The sequence below is a fragment of the Athene noctua genome, chromosome 2 (genome assembly GCF_965140245.1).
Source record: "Athene noctua chromosome 2, bAthNoc1.hap1.1, whole genome shotgun sequence".
NCBI classification, from domain to species: domain Eukaryota; kingdom Metazoa; phylum Chordata; class Aves; order Strigiformes; family Strigidae; genus Athene; species Athene noctua.
The window spans coordinates 97,904,582-97,923,829 of NC_134038.1; the positions used below are offsets into that span (position 1 = coordinate 97,904,582).

Consider the following 19,248-nt stretch of genomic DNA (forward strand, 5'->3'; position numbering starts at 1 on the left):
GGCGGGGCGGCGCTGCGTCGCGCCCTGCGTCGCGCCCTGCGTCGCGGCCCGGCCCGGCCCGGCCCCGCCCCACCCGCTTCCCCCGAGCGGGCGGTGCCCGGGCGCGCGAGGGCTGCCGGGCGGCCCCGCTGTTGACGCCGCTGCCCGCGCGGTTGTGTGACGCAGCGCGGCCCGGGCGGGCGCCGTGTGGTTGGTTGGTTGGTCGACCGGAGGGGGGGGAGGGGCGCAGCGGCTCGGCCGCGAGCGAGCAAGCGGGCGGGCGGGCAGCGCGGGGCCGGCCGGCGCCCGGGAGCGCGAGCGAGGAGCGGGCGGAAGGCCGCGCGCGGGAGCGCAGAGGGGGCAGAAGGGAGCGTGCCCGCGCGCCCCTGAGAGCGCGCGCGCGGGGGGTGACGGCGCGGCGGGGAGGGGCAGGCCGCGGAGCCCCCGCGCCAGGCCGCGCGGCGCGTGGCGGGCGGGAGCGGGCGGCGAGGAGGCCGGGCCGGGGCAGGCCGGGCCCATCCCCGCGGGGACGGTGACAGCGCGGCGCGGGGAGCGCACCCGGGCCGCAGCGGGGGAGCGCGGCCGCACGAGGCGGCCGGCGGCGGCGGCAGCCGGGCCCGGCGCGCGCGCGCGGCGGGACCGGGGCAGCGGTGGGGGGGGAAGGGGGCGGCAGAGGGGCCGGATCCCATCATGGCCTCGGGCGGCGGCGGCGGCGGCGGCGGCAAGATCAGAACCCGGCGGTACCACCTGGGCACCACGAAGCCTCCCTACGCGAGGAGCAAGCAGGTGAGGTGCGGCGGCGGCGGGTCACCCCCGGCGGGCGGCCGGTCCCTTCCCCCCTGCCCCCTCTCCCCCAGCGCACCCTCAGCGGCGGGAGGTGGCCCGGCCCGGCCCGGCCCGGCGGAGCCGCCCCTTTTCCTTCCCCCCCACGTGCGAGTCTTTGGGCCGGGGTTTCCCGGTGGAGCGGGCCGGGGGGGCGGGGTGGGGATGAAGGGTTTCCCGCCGGACCGCGGGGATTGTGGGATTTCCGGGATCTCGCCCCGCTCCCGCTCCGCCGGCAGCCCCGGCCCGCGGGGGAATCCTCGGCTGCCTTTTGTCTCTCGCCGGGCCGGGGAAGATGCCCTCGCTCGGCAGGGAGCAAAGGCGGGAGGAGGAGGAGGCGGCGGCCGGGAAGGGATGGGTGCTCCTTCCACCGCCACGCGCTCCGCGGCCGGAATGGGCTGGCTGTGCCCCTCCCCGGCGTGGTCGTTCTGTTTCCAGGGTGTCCGGTTGCTTAGCAACTCTGGGGCGAGCACCTGTGCGGGTGAGGTGTGCTCACTGTCAGCGTGCACCCGTCCGGGGAGTCAGCCTCTCTTGGTTACCGAGTCTAGTTAGTCTTCAGATTTAAGTGCCTCGTTTCTAATACTTGCCTTTCTTGACAAGTTTCAAATTCCAGATGAGTTTGTGAGGGTGCTGTGTAGTTGGGCATCTTCGGTCGGTATTTGTGGGGTGCTGCATGCAGAACCCTCAGGTCTGCATCTGGTAGTTTCTTCAGTCTCCTGCCTCTGCTGAAACGTGCTGCTGCAGTGCAAGCGAAATGAAATTCGTAAGACATTTTTTCTCCTTTGTATTGTAAGACAGAGTAGATAGATAACAAAAGTTAGTTTGTAAATTGCGACACAAAAATCCTACACCATTTAGAGTGACTGGAGGGGGGAGGAGCAGAGATCCTTTTCAATTGCTGTTTGCTAGGAAATTTCAAGATGCCCAGAAACAGTGCTCTGGAAATGCCTTCCACGTGTGTTTAAGAACCTGAAGTTGACTGTTTAGCCAAAACCTTTACATTATTAAATCGGTAACGTAAGCTGTGGGATTGAATATTAGATAACGGAATTGAGAGAGTGTTATGCACGAGTTGTTGCTCAATTAGTTCTTGTTATTTAGGAAGTACTACACTTAGTCTTTTATATAGTATTGTGATCAGCAGTGTTGTCTTTGTAAAGCTAGGATGGTGACGCTTCATACAAAGGTTCACTGCGCTTAGAGAGCAAATGTTGAAAGCTCTTACGTGAATGACAGAATAATGTTGAAATTGCCATATCTTGCATGTATTGGTACTGTGTAAGTAACTGATAAACCTTACACATGAATTTAATTAGCGTAGATGGTTTTCTGACTCTCTCATTGTCAGTTATCTATGTGCGTTTTCCAGTAGGTTTATTTAAACAATGTGCCAAAGCAAACATGTGCTTGGGGATATCTGTGGGATTCTGCCCAGGGAATGGATGCTGCAAATCGAATACATAGATCAAATTAGCAGTAATATATTGGGGGAAAAATTGTCATGATTATAAATAAAGAGGCAAACTGACAGATGTCAGACATGCATTTGTTAGAATGGGTAGCTTTTTAATTCTGTGCCGCTTCCTAACTTGCATTACATAAAAAGATGAGCTCTGGGTAGATAGCTAACAAATTGGAATTATTTGACCAGTGTTCCTATTTTCAACATAATGATCACTCTGCAGAAGTATTCTGTGGTTTAGTGTTAATTGTCTCTCAGTGATGAGTTTGGGAAGAAATGAAAGTGCTCGATGCAATCTCGACATGACCTCTGACTCTAACCCCCCTCTCCCCTAACTTATCAATAAATAGGTTCATAGAAATACTTTTAATAGAACTGATTTAGGTGCTTGCGATCAAAAACTGTGGTCCTGAAAACCCTCAGTTTCGTATCATCAAGTTTGGAAGGTGCCCAAGCACTGTAGGCAGTATAGCTAATAACTTTAAAGTTCCTCGGATATCTGATTTTTTTTTTTTTCCACTTGCATGAGAGATGGTTAGCATGATGCTTGGCTCATAATTGTCTTTTTTCTGGATGTTGTTATTTTGCCATCGTCTCCTGGGGAGTTCAGTCAGGTGAGAATTCTCTGTTCCCAACAATGTGCTGCAGAGTCAGTCTTCTATAAAGTACAGTAACAGCTTTAGAAGACAGTTGGAAGAGGAGGTGCTGCTGCTTTTTAACGACTATTAGCTAAAGCATTTGTTCAGAATGTGGTAGACCCTGCTTCAGATTCCTTTTTTGCCTGGAGGGATCAACCTACATATTCCACTTCCTGGGCGAATCTCCCAGTCTCCAAGCTGTGTGTTGTCTTCAGTTCTCCTGGCTGAAGTTGTGTTACTATCCAGAAAAAGAATGTGTGATTCACTGAGCCAGAAAGAGGATGTATGAGAAGATGTTGCCCTCCAAGACTGGAGACATGCAGGCTCTGATCCTTGATTTCAGAAGTTTTATGTTAGATGTTCCTTAGAGCAAACATGTGGAGCCTAATATTTCCTGCCTTTTTCTCCCCAAGGGCCTATCATTATACTCTAGAGTCATGTTTCATTACATTTATGTGTGTGTTTTTTAAAAATCTAGAGCCTTTTTTTAAACCAGCCTCAAATAGGAGAGGTGAACAGATGCTGCCTGGAAGACCCTGACTTGCAGTTTGTGTGTTCTCCTGAAAGATGGAGATACGGGTACAGATTCCCCCACTGGTGAAGGAACTAAACCATGGTATTTTCCTTTCTGAGCTACCATCCTGCGCACTGTCAGCAGCAGCTATATTGTTAAACAAACTAACAAACAAAACATAGCAGCACTGCTAAGTAAAGATGGTATAGACTCACCCGCCGTGAAGGTTTGTGGAATGGAAATCACGTCTCAGAAAGAAAAGAACTTTTTTGTATCTCTGTGCTGGCTGTTCTGGGAGTAGAACTGAGGAGTCCCTCCTCATTCACTATGCTTTCCCAGTGGCTAAATTTTGACAGCTCCACGCTGGATGTGTTGACATTAGATTACTCTGTGCTTAGTCTGTCTGCTCAGCCATCTCATGCTGAAATATCCAGCTTCCTTCTGTACCGTGTAAGGAGCTTAGGCACTTGGGTTAAAATTACGGCTTCTTTGAGAGCTAATCACATGCAACTGAAGGAGCTGTTGTCTCCAACATCTGGGTTTCATCTTCCGGATGTGGCCCCAGTGCTTCTAAATGCTGGTTTGTCCTAGTCGTTTAGGTAGACCGATGATTGGAATTGCTAGTGGGGGTGTTTTAATGGGATGAGTGTTTACATTGTTGACTTATTAAACAGCTTCTAGTATAGTATCTATATGTTCCTACTGTTAATTTTATGTTTAGTTTTGCAATTTTTGTGTGTGTGTGTGTGTTCACACATGTTTAGCCTGGAACAGTGCCATTCCCATCCAGGTAACATACATACTTAATAAATGTGACTTAGACTAAAATAACTTTTTTAGTTATTTTCATTCAAATGAAAGTGTCAGATAAATTTGACTCTCATGGAGTTTTAAACTCGTATGAGCAGATTTAAGCATGAGAAAAAATAATTACCTGAAAAGTCTTTATAACCTTCCCATAAACCTTTTTTTGTGTTTGTGTTAAGATTCAGCTTAGAGCTGATTGATACTAGAGATCATATTTGCAGATTGAAATTTCTGTTGGAGAGTGATATGTTTTTGGTTTTTCTTATACGTGTATGTGCCAGTGCACATTTATAATGTAGATGTGCTACACCGATATACAAGAAAACAATCCAGAGATGTTTTCCTTGATAAAACCAGCATAAGTTTCTGCATGTTTGTGGTTGATATTGACTACAGCATCACAAGATATTACCTGAAAGAGGGGACCAGAAGGCCACTGAAAGGCACATTTACTGGTCCTGGTCATGAAAGCCCCTCTGGATTGGTGGGTTTCACAAAGTCACTTGACGCATATGTAAGATTCTTCCCAGATGGAGTAACTACAGGACTGGGAACTTAAAAGCAGCAATGTCTTTTGTTACATTATCATGTGCTACTCTCTTGTAGGTAGGCCAATTGCAAACTATTGTTTGATGATGCATGGGATTTTCTTGGTGGGCGGTGACTGCAGGTAGCGGGCAGAAGGAACCTTATAAACCACCAGGTTCATTTTGGGAGGAAATGTGGAAACTCCTGCTAAAGAGTTCCTAGAGTATCATATTATATAAACTAGGCAATGTTTCATAAACCTGAAGCAGGAAAATATTAATTTAAAAAATCTTTATTAAGAATGTCCATAGGGACCTACACAAGTATAATTGTATTGGTTTAACTCCTATCAATAGGATTGCGCCCTGAAGCATGCTTAGGTGGTTGTATTCTCTTGGCTTGTTTTGGTTTGGTAGTAGGCTGACACACTGAGCTAAAATGAATAGATTTGAAGAAATGTTTAATGTGTATTTAAAGATTTGTTTAAAAAGAATGGGCTAGTAGTTAACATCAGAGTTTTGTCTCTGTCCCAGCAATATCAAATTATATTAGAAAAACAGATGTTTAAATGTGGTACTTGGCTTTGTACTGCTACCATAAACAAAAATGTATCCTAGTTGTGAAGAACTTTTTAAACTGAGATATTGACAGTTTTATCTTGTTTAGGCTAACAGCACTGTCAGTGGTACAACAAATTGCAGACAATGATTGCTATAGCATTTTATTAATATTTTGGGTTTTGTCTTTCACAGTGTTGTCATGACAGCCTTGGAGGTTGTGAAGTATTGGAGAAAAACAGTATTAGTGAGCGGTATCTTAGAAGAAGGAAAAAAGCAGATGAAATAATTGACTGTGTTAGCTGGGACGCTGCAAATTGCCTTTGGTTGCTGGCAGCCCATCACTTCCTCTGAGTTATTTATTCCTCCAGTCAGTAATTAGAACCGGTTCTTGCTCGCCTGCCATGGAGGAACTGAGCTGCTCCTGATTCTAAGGACTGTGGGAGGACAGAGTTCAAAATCTTTTTTGCATGCCTAAAAAAGTTGGAGCAGTGCTATTTCAGATGGGTGCAGATGCAGGCTACCATAGCATCATGTAACAAATTTGTAACACAGTGGGATGACTGGCTCAGTGGCCATGGGGCGAGCAGTGTATGTTTTTTAAGTGGACTTTAGCAAGGCCCTCAGCATGAACTCCTGTGTTATCCCTGTCGTCCAACTGATGAAATATGGACTCATCAGGTGGACTGTGATGTGGTTGGAAAATGAGCAGGACCATTGGCCTCAGGGGGTTGTGATCAGCAGTACAAAGTTCTAGTGGCAGCCGATTGTTAATAGAGCCTCTAAGGGGTTGATATTGAGGCTGATACTGTTACATGTCTTTATTAACAAACTGGGATGAAAGAATGGTGTGCATCCTCAACAGGTTTCTGGATACCAAACCTGTGGGAACGTTGGCCACATCGTATGCTGAAGGGTAGGGCTGCCATTGAGGGATCTCAACAGAAATGGGCTGCCAGGAACCTCACAAGGTTTGACAGAGGCAAATGTTAAATCCTTCATCTGGGACAAAACAACCCATGACCTGCTGGACAGCAAATTGAACCTGAGACAGCAGCATGCCCTTGAGGTGAAGAAAGCCAACTGCATACTGGGCAGTATTAGTAAGAATGTGGGAAGGATGTTGAGGGAGGTGTTTTTTCCCTTCTATGAAGCACTTCTAGGACCGCATCTGGGGTGTTGTGTTCAATTTTGGCCTCTCCAGTACAAAAAAAGATGCTGACATATTGGAGTGAGTCTAGTTGAGGGCCACCAGAATGATTAGGGGGCTGAGGCAACGTGGCTGAGAGAGCTGGGTGTGTTCAGCTTAAGAAGAGCAAATACCTAAAGAGTTGGAGAAGGTGTAGCAAGGCTCTTGTAGGAGGTTTATAACAGTAGGAAAAGAGACGATGGACTGGGGTTGCAAAAACAGAAATTCTCTTTTGGGTTAGGAAAAATCTTTCAACTGTGAGGGTAGCGAGCATGTTGGAAGAACTGCCCAGAGAGGTCTCTACCCCCGGAGGTGCTCAAAACCCAGGTGGACGCAGCTGTAGGCAACGTATTGTTCTTAGCCCCTCTCTGTGCAGGAGGTGGGATTTAGGTAACTGCTGGAGTGCCCTACAGCCTCTCTGTGGGCACGGTCCTGTCAGTGACCCCAGAGCATGCACAGGCACGTGGTTTCAGCATAAAGGTGGGTGGCACTCTAGATTGGTAATCCTTTTGTTGGTCCATCCTCTAATTTTGTCTTCGGGGCTGTGCTGCTTTTTGAGGGAAGAAATAATGCCTCCATCTCATTGTTGCATTTTATGTAGAGTAAATTGTGAGGTTGTCCTCAAGAAGAGAATAGCTAAGAGGATTTTCTCTACTGTTGCTGTTTTCCAGACCATTTTGTTTTACAAACGTCTTCTGTTTTTCTAGTGGTAGGTCATGTGATAGGCTTTTCCGTTTCTCTGCTGTTAAGCTGCAAAAAAAATTTTTTTTTCCTTTTAATGTTCTGTGTAATCAATCCAGTATTTATTGTGTAGCTACTGTACATTTACTATATGATGCATAGTGATATTTAGACAGTCATGAGAGAAGGGGGAGGAGATGTTCTTCAGTATACATTTCTTGGTGTATACTAAGACAATTGAATGAAAACTCTGTGCTTTTTGTAAAGTACATTATGTCCTCAACTCTGAAGAATTAAGTGCCCATTAGTATTTTTCTAATGAAGAATTCTACCCATTAGGCAGAATGTTTTATTACTTGTTAGGGTATTAAATAAGTTATCTATTCAGTTTCATGAAAAAACTGCCCTAAATTTGGACATACTTCTTGTTTTCCCCTGTGCTAGGTATCTTCTCTTCTTGCCACTATATTCCATATTTTATGTTTATTTATACTGCTGCTTAAAAGTCTTGACTTGCTTTGCCCTTATGCCCAAACACTACAGGTCTTACCTGCCTGTTACAAGTGTCTAACTGAAGGTACAATTTAAATGCACCTTTGAAGCCAGAGAGATGTTCATTTTGCTAGCAGTTGAGCCACTTGAAGGTAGTGTTCTCAGCTGTTTGTCACTGCCTCTGGTGGGAGATTGTTATACCGGCAGCTACAGGGTAAGGACAGGGTAAGTCCTCTCTAAACCCCTTTAAACCAAGTTAGTTGGACCATCTTAAAATTGAGTGAAGGCAAGTATGAACTAGCTTGTCTGACTTTGCCTGAAGCATAAGTAGTTTTGCAACTTGCTGATACAGTATTTGTCATTGTGGTGTTCTAGATTACTGTACAAAAGTACTTATTAATTAAAAGATCTTCTCAACTCTGAGGTTTGCTTTTCTTTGTTTTTGTTGGAGAGTTTACAAATACATTCCCATTCTTTTGACAAGAAAAGACTTCAAATGTTTTTTCTCTTCTGTGTCTAGGAAACACAGCAGCACTAAAGCTTTCATGTTGAAGCAGCAGTACTAGTATTTCTGAGGGGGGAGTTTCCTTTGAGTTTCTGTAACTCATCTCATAATTGCATGTTGCATTTAATTACAGTGCCTTTGTGTGTGTTAGGCTTGGTTGTGACCGCTATGGTTTTTAAATTAAGCGTAAGATCATCTCTGCATTCACCTTTGCTGGGAAAAAAATGTGTACTTACACACATAGACACCAGTGTGCACTGAAGTCCTACCGTTACAGTTTTAGTACACACACTGGCTTTGCAAATACCTGTGCCAGTAGAAAATTTTCTTTCTCCTCACTGAGGTTGTTTATTATTGTCTCCATAGTTTTGGTCTTGGAAGGAGTTGTGTGAGAGTGTCCTGGAGAGCTGACTGGCTTTGCTTTTAGTTATGATTGTATTTTGAATCAAACTCTTTTTTTTTTTTTTTTTTTTTTTTTTTTTTTTTTTTGAAGCAGGTGAGTCTCGTAACTCCTTCCCCTATTAGAGCTCAAGTTCTGGTCACCTCCAAGACTAAAGTAATCCAAGCAAAGAGATAAACTGTTCAACTGGAGTTTTCTTTGAGACTGGATTACAGGTTTCATGAGGCACTGAAATATTTACGATAACAAAATAGTAAATTGGTGAGGAACAACTATACCAGTATGCATAAGCCAGTAATACAGGTGCATTTTTAGCTTAAGTCATCCTGAGCTAAGCAGTTGTAAACAAAGTTTAAACTGGTTTAAATGTAGTTGTATTAGGGAATTATTGTGGTGCAACTAGATACATGTTAAATTTACCTGTAACAGTGCACCTGTCCTAATGTCAGCCCTCAGTATTTGTTATTAAACTCACTTTACAGAGTTGTAGAATATATAGTTTTGTAGATGCCATTGCCTTCAATCACTAAAGATTAATTGCTATGTGCAGTGGCAATTTTTGGTATTACTGGTAAGAGAACAGTGTTTGGAGATACTGGTTATGTTTGTGAGATGTTCTTGGTTCTGTCGGTTGATCTGTGATGAAAAAATACAGCCAGAAAGACACTGCTGCCTCCTACAACTGAGGCTGACTGCCCTGCAGCAGCAGTGAGCCCACCTTGGCTTTACAGTTTCAGAACATTATCTTAAAATGTCAAAAGAACATAACAATAACCACCCTGCTGCATCTAAAGCAGCTGTGCCCGAGGGATGGTGTTTTAGTTTCTCCTGGGCACCAATTCTTAAATTTTTAAATCTAGTCAGGAAGTGTATGCAGCAGGGTTAAATGTGTCCTCTTTTAAAGTAATTGCAGATTCTGAAGGTTTAGATCAATTGTATCGTTTAACTTTTATATGCTAGACAATGTCTGTGTATGATACTTAAAAAAGTAGGAAGGCTTTGAGTTTTGCTAGAATATCAAATTATCACAGGGAATAACTAAAAGTGATTCTCTGGTTACTTCGTTTTAACTTTTGTGTTCAAGGTTGTGGATAAGATAATGAATGTGCAACAGGATTGAAATATTACGTTTTGCAAAACCTCTAGCGTGTTGCATTTTCAGCTCAGTTTGTAGATCAGCATGGATAGAAAAGATACTTCAGAGGGAGCATGAGTACTTCTGCTAACACAGCATTTGATTTAAAAATTTAATTCCAGTTGTCTTATTTGAAGATTGTGATTGACTCTGAGTGCCACTCCAGAGTGACAGGAACAAAGTTTTTTAGCCATGAGTACTTAATTTTGTGAAATATGCTTCAAGTTATCTATAAAGCCTTGTCCGCACTAGAATGCGTTCGATATGGGGATGGACATCAGCAAGTTGTGAGTTGCCCTTGAACTTCATTTAACTATTGTTTCTGGAGCTATTACAGAATTTGGCCTGCCCTTGCTTGTGTTTTATGTACATAAGGTGTCCTCACTACTACGTGCCATAGATTAGCCTGTGATACCATGTTTGTGAGTGCTTTTAGGCAAAGCGACACTGAAAATGTTTTGTACGTTGCTGGGACTCTCATATATTATAGGAGATAGCAAATCTGTAGTATGGGGTATGATACATTGAGAGCCTTTGTATGCATAAACTTGCTGTAAATGCGGGAAAGAGGAAGAGTTTGCCATTTCTAGTATCAGTTACGTTTGGTGATGTTGAAATACCGTAATGAATTGGGTCTTACTGTATAGAGAATACCTGTGAATAAGAGACAATTTTATGCCTAAACTGTGTATTTAAATCCTAAGTATAAAATGTATGTTATCTTACTTTACCAAATCTGATAACTTAGGGCTTTGTAAAGACAGTCTGGTGCTATGGGAAATGTATTTCTTGATCATTCTAATTTTGGAGACTTTAAACATCTTGTCCCATGCGGTTCCATCAGAGTTTGTTATCCTGATGCCATGTTTTTTTAGCTATTGTTGTACGTTAAGTAAAAATAATTGGTTTAAACTCTAGGGTTCTCTTAAGAGACGAATGGTCTGAGCAGCATTTCAATTAATGTAATTCTACATACTGTCTATGAAACTTAGCTGCAGGCACACTGCATAAGCATGGCAGTCTTTCAATAAAAAATATTAACTGTACTTAAGAGTCCCTTCTTAGATTAAGAACTCCTTTCAAAGTGCTTGTAAAGTTTTAAGTGAAAGTAGTCTCCTTAATCTTACTTTTTGTTTGTTTGTTTGTTTTTGATGCTGATGGATTTCTTTCTCAAGCTGGTAACACTGAATGTACGCTCAGTAATTTATAGCACCTATCACTGATTGTTGCTGAGGATTAACTAGAACCTAATGTAGCACTTCCTACAAGGAAGGAAGAAAGGTGCCCTGTACTTCGTACTCTTCTTTTGTAATGTCACTGTGTCAACTAAAGGTGTGGACAGAACTTGAGATGAAAGCATTTAGCGTCACAAGGACTGAACCTAATCGGTTAGACACTGATTTATCTATTGGAGCATACACTGGCGTTTTGCACTCAAATGGAAGTGATAATGATGGGTACAGATGTGCAAGCAGTGCTGAAATGTAAAACAGTGCCTGAATTTCCTTGGGATGTTTTTTCTAAAGCTAACTAGACTAAGGAAAATAAGGTTCACTTCAAGCAATAAGAAGGAAGTATGCTGGCATCTGGTATCGTAATCCCTTGTGCATGATTTTTAGAAATAAATCTGAACTAGTCCATTTGCCTTAAATAAAACTGTTTTTCAGATGTTACATAATTAATGGCATTCCTGGAACATGTTGTTCATATTAAGTCATAAGTTTTATTGTCTTTTTTCTAAATGAAATATCAAACTCTTCTGTCCTACATCCAAATTGAAACCACTCCCTAAACAGCAAAAGCGAGTTGGTCTAAGCCCGTCTAAATCTGCCACTACAAGAGACAATCATGTCAGGTTTCCTTTTCTATTCCTGCTTTTGTATCAGCACCGTGCAGCCACATGGTAAGCAGGACTGGCAACCTGGTGCCCCTGAGGGGTAGTCCTCACCATCAAAGTTTACAGATGAATTTTTGGCTAGCTCTATTTGATAGAGTGCTGATACAGTTTGTCACTTGGTTGCGTATATGTGCTAGTGGCAGCAGAAGGGAAGAGTGAGTTGAAGAGGAGAAAGGGACAATATCTTTAATGGCTGTGCAGACACGAGATGGTTAAAAGAAGGGAGAAGTTTTGTTTCTTCTTCCTCTCGTCCTGGCTGCCTGATCTTGCTCACTCTCTTGGGCCAGTTCTGGTGCACAGAGCCAGTTGAACTCATTAGTCCAGCAGAGAAACATGTACTTTTTGCCAGATTAATGAATTCAGCTAATACAGAGAGTAGCCTGCTATGCACCAGAGCTGGCATGAGGTAACCGTGGGGGATGGAGAGAGCACAAAAATTCCTTTTTGATGATTGGAAGTGGTTAGATTGATCTGCTCAGTCTCAGTGAACTTCAGCGTTAGGTGCAGGTTTTCTTTTTAAGGACTTACAGATTCATATGTTTTAATAACTTGAACTTTGAAATGGGAAGCAAAGAAATCTCTGAGAGGCCTGGAGGTAAAAATGATGTTTTTCAGAGGTATGCATACAGTGAAGTGAAAATTAGCTTTGTAGCTGGTTGTGGATTTTGTATCTCGTGACAAATTCATGTTAGCGTATGACCTTTATATAATTTATAAATAATTTCTTTTAGTACGTCCTGTGTTGTATAGTGGGATTTACTTAAGCCTTTCAGACTGAAATCAACTCAATTACAAAAATAGCTGTGTTCCAGTAATGCATCACTGCTGATTTTTCTTGCCAGCCCTTGCCCACCCCCCCCAGTTATGTGAAAGACCCTTACAAGCAAGGAAAACTGTCCTAGTCCGTAAATATTTTTGGCCAAGAAATAGCCTGCTTCTAAGTTTGGAAGTAGAACTGTGACCATAACCCATTAATTTTTCTTTCTTTATAAAAATCTTTTGAAGAAATGGTATTTTAAAGTAGTAAATTAGGGCACCTATTTGTTTACTGGTTAGTATTTCTAGGTGCATATCTTTTGCTTAGAGTTGCATCTCAAGGCAATATGCCTTGAGTAACTCTAACTGTAGTTACTGTTGCTGTGGTGTTTGTATACACAGATGTATCTAGCAGAGCTGCAAACACTTAGGATGATGCACAGAATTTGAAACACTTGTAAATATCTATTCCTAATCTACTGGATCTTTTCAGAGGATTTTTTTTTTTCATTTTGTTCTACTTTCCTGCTGATATTTTAGGATGAGAATAGGAGTGCATTTAAGATGAGCAGACAACTGCTGGTACTAACAGCAGCTCTCAAACTGCTCTAGTCAGTCAGTTAAGGACCGCCATGTGCAGTCAGGATTGCCCTGTGGCATCTTCTGCCCTTTCATGATACTAAGTTTGGTGCTTCTGTGACCTGTAGAAATAAGGAGTTATGAGCATTAAAGCTGCGTGCCAGTGTTGCTTCCTCCACTCCCAACCCAGGCTTGGGAACTAGAAGAGTTTTTGTGCAGTAGCATGTTTGGTGTAGCTGTAGCAAATGGTGGAGGTGTTCAGGAAAGGTATGTAATTGTGACACGAGGAGATTGGGATTTGAGCAGTCCACTTGGATTTTGCTGGAGGAATAGGCCTGATGATAGAGTTGTCTTGCGCCATGTCTTTTGTATTTCACCTGTGAAGATCTGTTTACATCAGTGAGATGCACGGTATCCTTGTCAGCCTTCTAGAAAGATTAATGATGCCTGTGTGGGAAGATAGTAGTGCCAGGAAACCTGGGATGGATGAAGTGCAGAGCTGGGGGCACAGAAACAGTAGAGGGAGAGTGCCCTGCTGCTGGCAGGGTAGGCTTGTGTTGCATGAGCAGGAGAGGGAAAGGCTGTTCAAACACACACGCTGAAGTTGAAGAGTAAGAAAACTAAAAGTTGGGGTAAGATTAAAATGCCAGCTTTAAAGACAGTGTTAGGCATGGCACTTTGCTGAAATTTCTTGGCAAAAATATTAAGTATGTGTGTGAGTTAAAAAGTGTAGTTGGTCGGTGGTACCTTAACTCTCTGACTTGGACAGGAATCCAACCATGGTGCTTTACTGATTGGCCTTCAGCTGCGATGGGTGGGTAGGAGATGCCATAAGGAAATTTTCATTCTCTTGATACTTTTTTTGGTGAGTGTGTGAATGGGCATACTTGGGGTGCGTGGCTTTCTTTCAGGGGGATGGTGGGTTTTTCAGCAAAATCTCTTTGATGATGACTCATTCAGAATGCCTGCATAGTTCTTTCACAGTGCTTTTAATCAGTATTTTCATTTTGCAGACAGAAAACAAAGGTGCATTTCTGTGTATTTTGCTTCTCCTTGCTTTGTCACTAAGCCAGCAGTATTCTGGAGCATAAAACTGTGCTTCTTGTCTTCCACTGTACCTAAGCCAGATGGAGCAGGCTATAAGTATTTGCTACAGTACGGCTGTGCTGAGCGAGTTCCAGCTCCTGGGTTGGTTTGAGAAGTTACCCTTTGTCACTCAGCTTGGTCTTAAAGTGCTGATGATGTGGAGACAGCTAGCAAGGCTGCCATATGCAGGGAAGGGTCAAACTAGTCTGTTTTTAGATATGGATGGTAAAACATCATCTTGGTTAATTATTAGTCTAGCTAGATTCTCCAGTTACTCATTTGGATTACTAATGATTGGGTGTTTACTTTTCTGGATGCCTATGACTTCTTCTATCTTGAGTCTCAGGTAGCTTTCAGTCCTGGGAGGATTTCTTCAACAAGAGAATCATACAGGCCTGTTTTATGACCAGTAATACCTATTCTCTGATGGAGGAACTCTCTAGCAATACTGAATGCAATAGTGTTTAGCTTTTTGGAAAGAGCATTGTCTTGGATGCATTTTGTGTCCTGACCATTTGCTCATTTTGGCAAATTTTAACTCCTGTGAGCTAATGATATGGTTTTATTCATAGCAGCAAAATATTTGCCCCAAAAAAGGGGGACAGTGTGTCATAGAGAAAGGTGGAAATGAGGGGATGGGGACAGAGTAGGGACTGACTATTTGCTAGTACTATGCACTGAACCATTTGTGAACTCTGGCATTAAATGCAGCTTGTAGTTTTTGTTGGAAAGCTGAGGTTTATGTAGAATAGCAGCAACATCCTAAACATGGCATTCTTGTGTGGTAATTGTGATGGATGTGTTTATTACACTGTATTCTGTCTGGTTTAAACCCTCCCTGGGTATTTATTCTGTCTTTGTGCAAGGACAAGATGAAATTACAGGTCATTATGAAAAATGTCAAATTGTAAATTAAGACGACTTTCTTTCTGTGAAAAGGCTTTTTGTTTTCTATCTTCCCTTCCTCCTCTTTCCCCACACCTCACTTAACTCCAGATTCAAGGGTGTCTAATTTGTAAGTTGGTGTTTTCATTATTGTGTATGAAAGATTTGAATAAGTGATATGGACTGCTTTTTTCGTGTGTTTGCTAAATTTTTAAAGAAATTTAAATACAGCAAAGTTCTTGTTTCAGAATTGTTTACTAGACTGTAACTATTACACATTCAAAGAATATTCTCAATTTTCTACACCTAAATATTAATTTTTACTAGAAAATTTTGTTGCCTAAACCTGGAAGAATACCAAAGTACCTTTCCAGAGCCTTTGGTACATGTGTTAGCAACTGACAATGGAGTTCAACAAAAATCTGTTTAAGTTTTGTTACTTTCAGTTTCCAAAGTGTTGAAATTGCTGAGTTAGCTTTCACATTTGCTTGAAGCTTACAGAGTTTAGCAGCTGGTTTTGTTGCTGCAGTCAATTAAGAGGGAGGGAGTTCCAAGCTGCAAGCAATCTGCTGCGCAGGGTTCAGATTTGACAGGAAGGTGTGTTGAAATTTTGAGGGCATGATGGGGAACAAGTGACTGCCTAAAACGAAATGATAAATAAATACTTCTTAAATGTACAATGTAAGCATTGAAGATAATTGGTAAATGTCAGAATGGAAATGACTTTTATATATTCAGTAATTGCAGAATATTAAGGTTTGGAGATCCAAAACTTAAACATACCATGAAATGAAATTTGATCAAAGTGTATTCTATTTAATAGTCCTGTAGTGAGGCATCTGTTATTCAGCTGTAGGTGTTTTATTCAGGATTTCTTTCAGGATACCCTGACTGTCAGAGCCTAAGAGTGGGGGGTTTTTATACATGTTGTTACTGCAGTTCAGCATTAGAAAAATCAGAAATATTTAAATTCACTGATTTTAGCAGTTATTATGGTCACCACTGTCACTGTAGGTAATTGCTGAGCTTCTGGTTTTAATGGCTTTTTAAAGTCAAGGTATTAAGAGGAGGAGGAGTCCTCAAAAAAATTATATACATCAGGAGTTATTTAGAAAGAGAATTTTCTGATGACTTTGTGACTTGACAAGTTTCTGGTGAACTTTGGCTGAAATTCCAGAATTTTGAACATTGTCAAGGTCACTGGGAAGTGCAGAAACCCATAGGTTAGTAGTAAATCAACATTAGGTGAATTTTTGTCATGTGTGTCCCAGAATTATAGGGATTCTATGTCAAGGATCAACCCTCTCTATCTTATTCTTGTCCTGAATATTTGCTATCTGATGTCTTATCTTCAAGGTTTCTGTAAGGTTGTACCCCAGCATATGCTGTTGACTTTGTAACTAACACGTGTTTCTTCTTTCAAGCTGGGAATCATTAGCAGAGTGACGGAATCGGTGAAAAACATTGTGCCAGGATGGTTACAGAAGTATTTCAATAAAAGTGAAGATGAATGCGTAGATATAAATGAATCTACAAACCAGGAAGAGAATCCAGTAAACTATCACCATGATTATGCAAATGAAGATAGCATAGTGATTGATGGGAGAGTCACGCCTGAATCAGCAAGAATTAATTTAGAAGGTATGTGAAAAATCATTTAGTATTCTGACCATCTGTATTTATTCACAGATTTCTAGTTTTGAATCTAAATTTCTAAAGGAAGTTGGAAGGAGCATTTTGACAGAATTTAAAAAAAAACCCTACCAAAAAGCTCCCACACAAAACAAAATCAAAATGCCCCCCAAACCAAACAAAAACTCCGAACAACTGTTTGTGAAACTATCTTAGCTCAAAACTGTAAACATAATTGCAAAACATACTGGAGGTTGTCTTACAGCTCTTAGAAGTAATCAGTTAACTTCAGGTAGTCAATTAGTCAGGTGCAAAATACTGTTAATACCCATTTGCAAGTGTGCTGGGTTACATTTTCTTTTTAAAAGGTCTGAAATGAAAGTATCTAATTGCCTAAGGTAATAAAAACGTTAATTTGTTTTGTTGTCCTGAAAAGAAAAGACCAGATGCTAGAATGCCAGAGGAAAATTCCTTCTCATGTCCTGATTGACTTCCCCCCCCCCCCCCCCCCCTTTGGGCTTCTTTTGTCAATTTAGTCAAGTTTCTTGTTAGTGTAATGGAGAACTGGGTAACTTGGTTTATGACATTACTCTTTTTGAAATATTTGATAACATTAAGGTGTGTACATGGGTAGCCTCGGGTCTTTGAAAACCTGTTTGGACCCTTGGCAAGTTTGCAACCCCTTACTTTACCATATAAAAGATTAATCTGTGTTTTATATCTATGCCTCTCACTGTTTCTGTAGTTCTCTGTAAATTTGCATATGCTCTCATTTGAGTTTCTCTTAAATTAGCAGTTTTGTGGAATTTAATTTTTAATAAAAGAGAAAAATTTTGTCTGAGCACACTTACATAACCATCTGTGTGGAAAGTCAGTTGCTTCAGTTGTTGGCAGAATGAAAAATAATGAGGAAATACCTTTGTCACCAATGTCATCTACTTGTAAATAAGGAGCTTTATTGATTTCTGTGTAGCTGTGGCTTGAGAATGAGTTTGGATAAAGGAATAGAGAAGGTCTTCATGAATGAGCAACACGTGTTGGCTTTCCTGAAGAACTGTGTGAAAGGACCTTTCAGTAAGAACAGCTGCACAGCAAACTTTCTAGCTCCAAGAAATCAGGAGCAGATGGACACCCTAGAACCTTGAGTAGCTTGTGTTGCAGTCAGTGAATGTTGTAGACCAATCTTTTTTGCTATAGTTTTTTTTGTTATAGTGTTTATAGATTTTTTTGTAATTACTACTATTATAATTCTAGAAAGCCTGTTTCTTCAGCTCTGAGGTACCAGTGTGCTAGAGCCTGTATTCCTTTGCTTGGCCAGCCTTCAGCCTGATAACATTTTCCTTATCTGAAAGAACACAGTCCTAAAAATCTACTAGTGCTTTGGAGAACTAGTACTAGTAGTACTGTGGTAGTTATGAAGATTGAACTAGCTAGTTTAAGCTTCAGTGCAAATATCAAGAGGAGAGTGACTCAAAATCATGTTTGTACCTAGAACTCCTGGGAGAGACTGGACTTACATGGATATCAGGCAAGATATCCATTAATAGCTGTTCCATTCATGTAGTAAGTTGGAGCTGTGAGACCACCTTCTGCAGGACACTGGCAGTGTTTACAGACCCTTTGGTTCATGAGGAAAAAATACCCTCTTGCAGCAGAGGCCACGATGCTTCCTTGTCCTTTGTGCCAAAAACTCAAATGTTATTGGATAGGCAATAAAGTCTTGCTTGTAGCATGAACTGTCACCTGTTTAATGGTAGAATTTGGGAGGGCACATGACAACATCAAAACAAACAAACCCCCCCAGAATCCCTGAAAATACACATTTTCCTGTTACTTATTCAGATTAGCCTAATCTTTTTTAAAAGATAAACTTCAGAGTTGTCTGCAACTTGCTGTGTCTCAAATTTTGGAGAGCTTATTGCAAGCTTTACCTGCAGAAGAAGGAATTTGCACATTTGGTTGAGTGAAGGACCCAGTGTTGGAGCACTTGAGCGTGGGGTCAGAATTTTGTGGTGTAAAACTTCATCATTAACTACTACTTAACGCGACATTAATAGTTACTGCAAACAGTGTTGCTGTTGTAATAAGACAGTTAGATGAAACTCTATCTGAGTGAGGAAGAAGATAAATTTGGCTTCTCTATTTTTGTGCTTAGAACTTGGCAATAGCATGATTGTTGATACAAAAGAGGTTTTGGCGTTTGTGGGCTTGCCTATAGGAAAGCTACTTGTCTCCCTCTTGTTTAGAACCATCCACGAGTAGATCTGCATTGAACTTCTCAGATGTGTTAACAAGGCCCTCTCTCCATCGGAGCCATTTGAACTGTACCATGCTGGATTCCACAGTACCACACTGTCAACCCTCTACATCTTCTTCGCTTGGCATTGGCAGTCCTGGACTGTCTCTTGTAAAAGAAATAAAAGATTCTACCTCTCAGCATGATGATGATAACATCTCAACAACCAGTGGCTTCTCTTCTAGAGCATCTGATAAAGGTAACTTTCGTGTTCTCTAACTGATTTTTTGGTAACATGAAGTACTTTCCATTCTTTAATATTCCGCATCACCTTAGTAAATAAAGTAGGTGAATGTCAGCTTTGAATGTTAGAATTAAATTTAATTTTTAATATTTTAGAAGTAGATAATCCTGTCTACCTTTTTAATATAACTACGTTCTGGAATACATTTATGAGATTTGGATGTT

General features: G+C 41.9%; 1 protein-coding gene across 5 annotated transcripts in view; it reads left to right on the forward strand.

Moving 5' to 3' along the window:
- Positions 1 to 662: 662 nt before the first annotated feature.
- NUP153 (nucleoporin 153) overlaps positions 663 to 19,248 on the forward strand; it is a 46,785-nt gene continuing 28,199 nt past the window's right edge. For 4 of the 5 annotated variants that reach the window (XM_074899700.1, XM_074899704.1, XM_074899701.1 and 1 more), the window contains exons 1-3: positions 663 to 765; positions 16,337 to 16,553; positions 18,791 to 19,039. In XM_074899700.1, coding sequence (XP_074755801.1) covers positions 670 to 765; positions 16,337 to 16,553; positions 18,791 to 19,039 — 562 coding nt within the window. In that variant the 5' untranslated portion in view covers positions 663 to 669. The remainder of the gene's footprint in view (positions 766 to 16,336; positions 16,554 to 18,790; positions 19,040 to 19,248) is intronic. The other variant, XM_074899702.1, reaches the window with a different exon arrangement.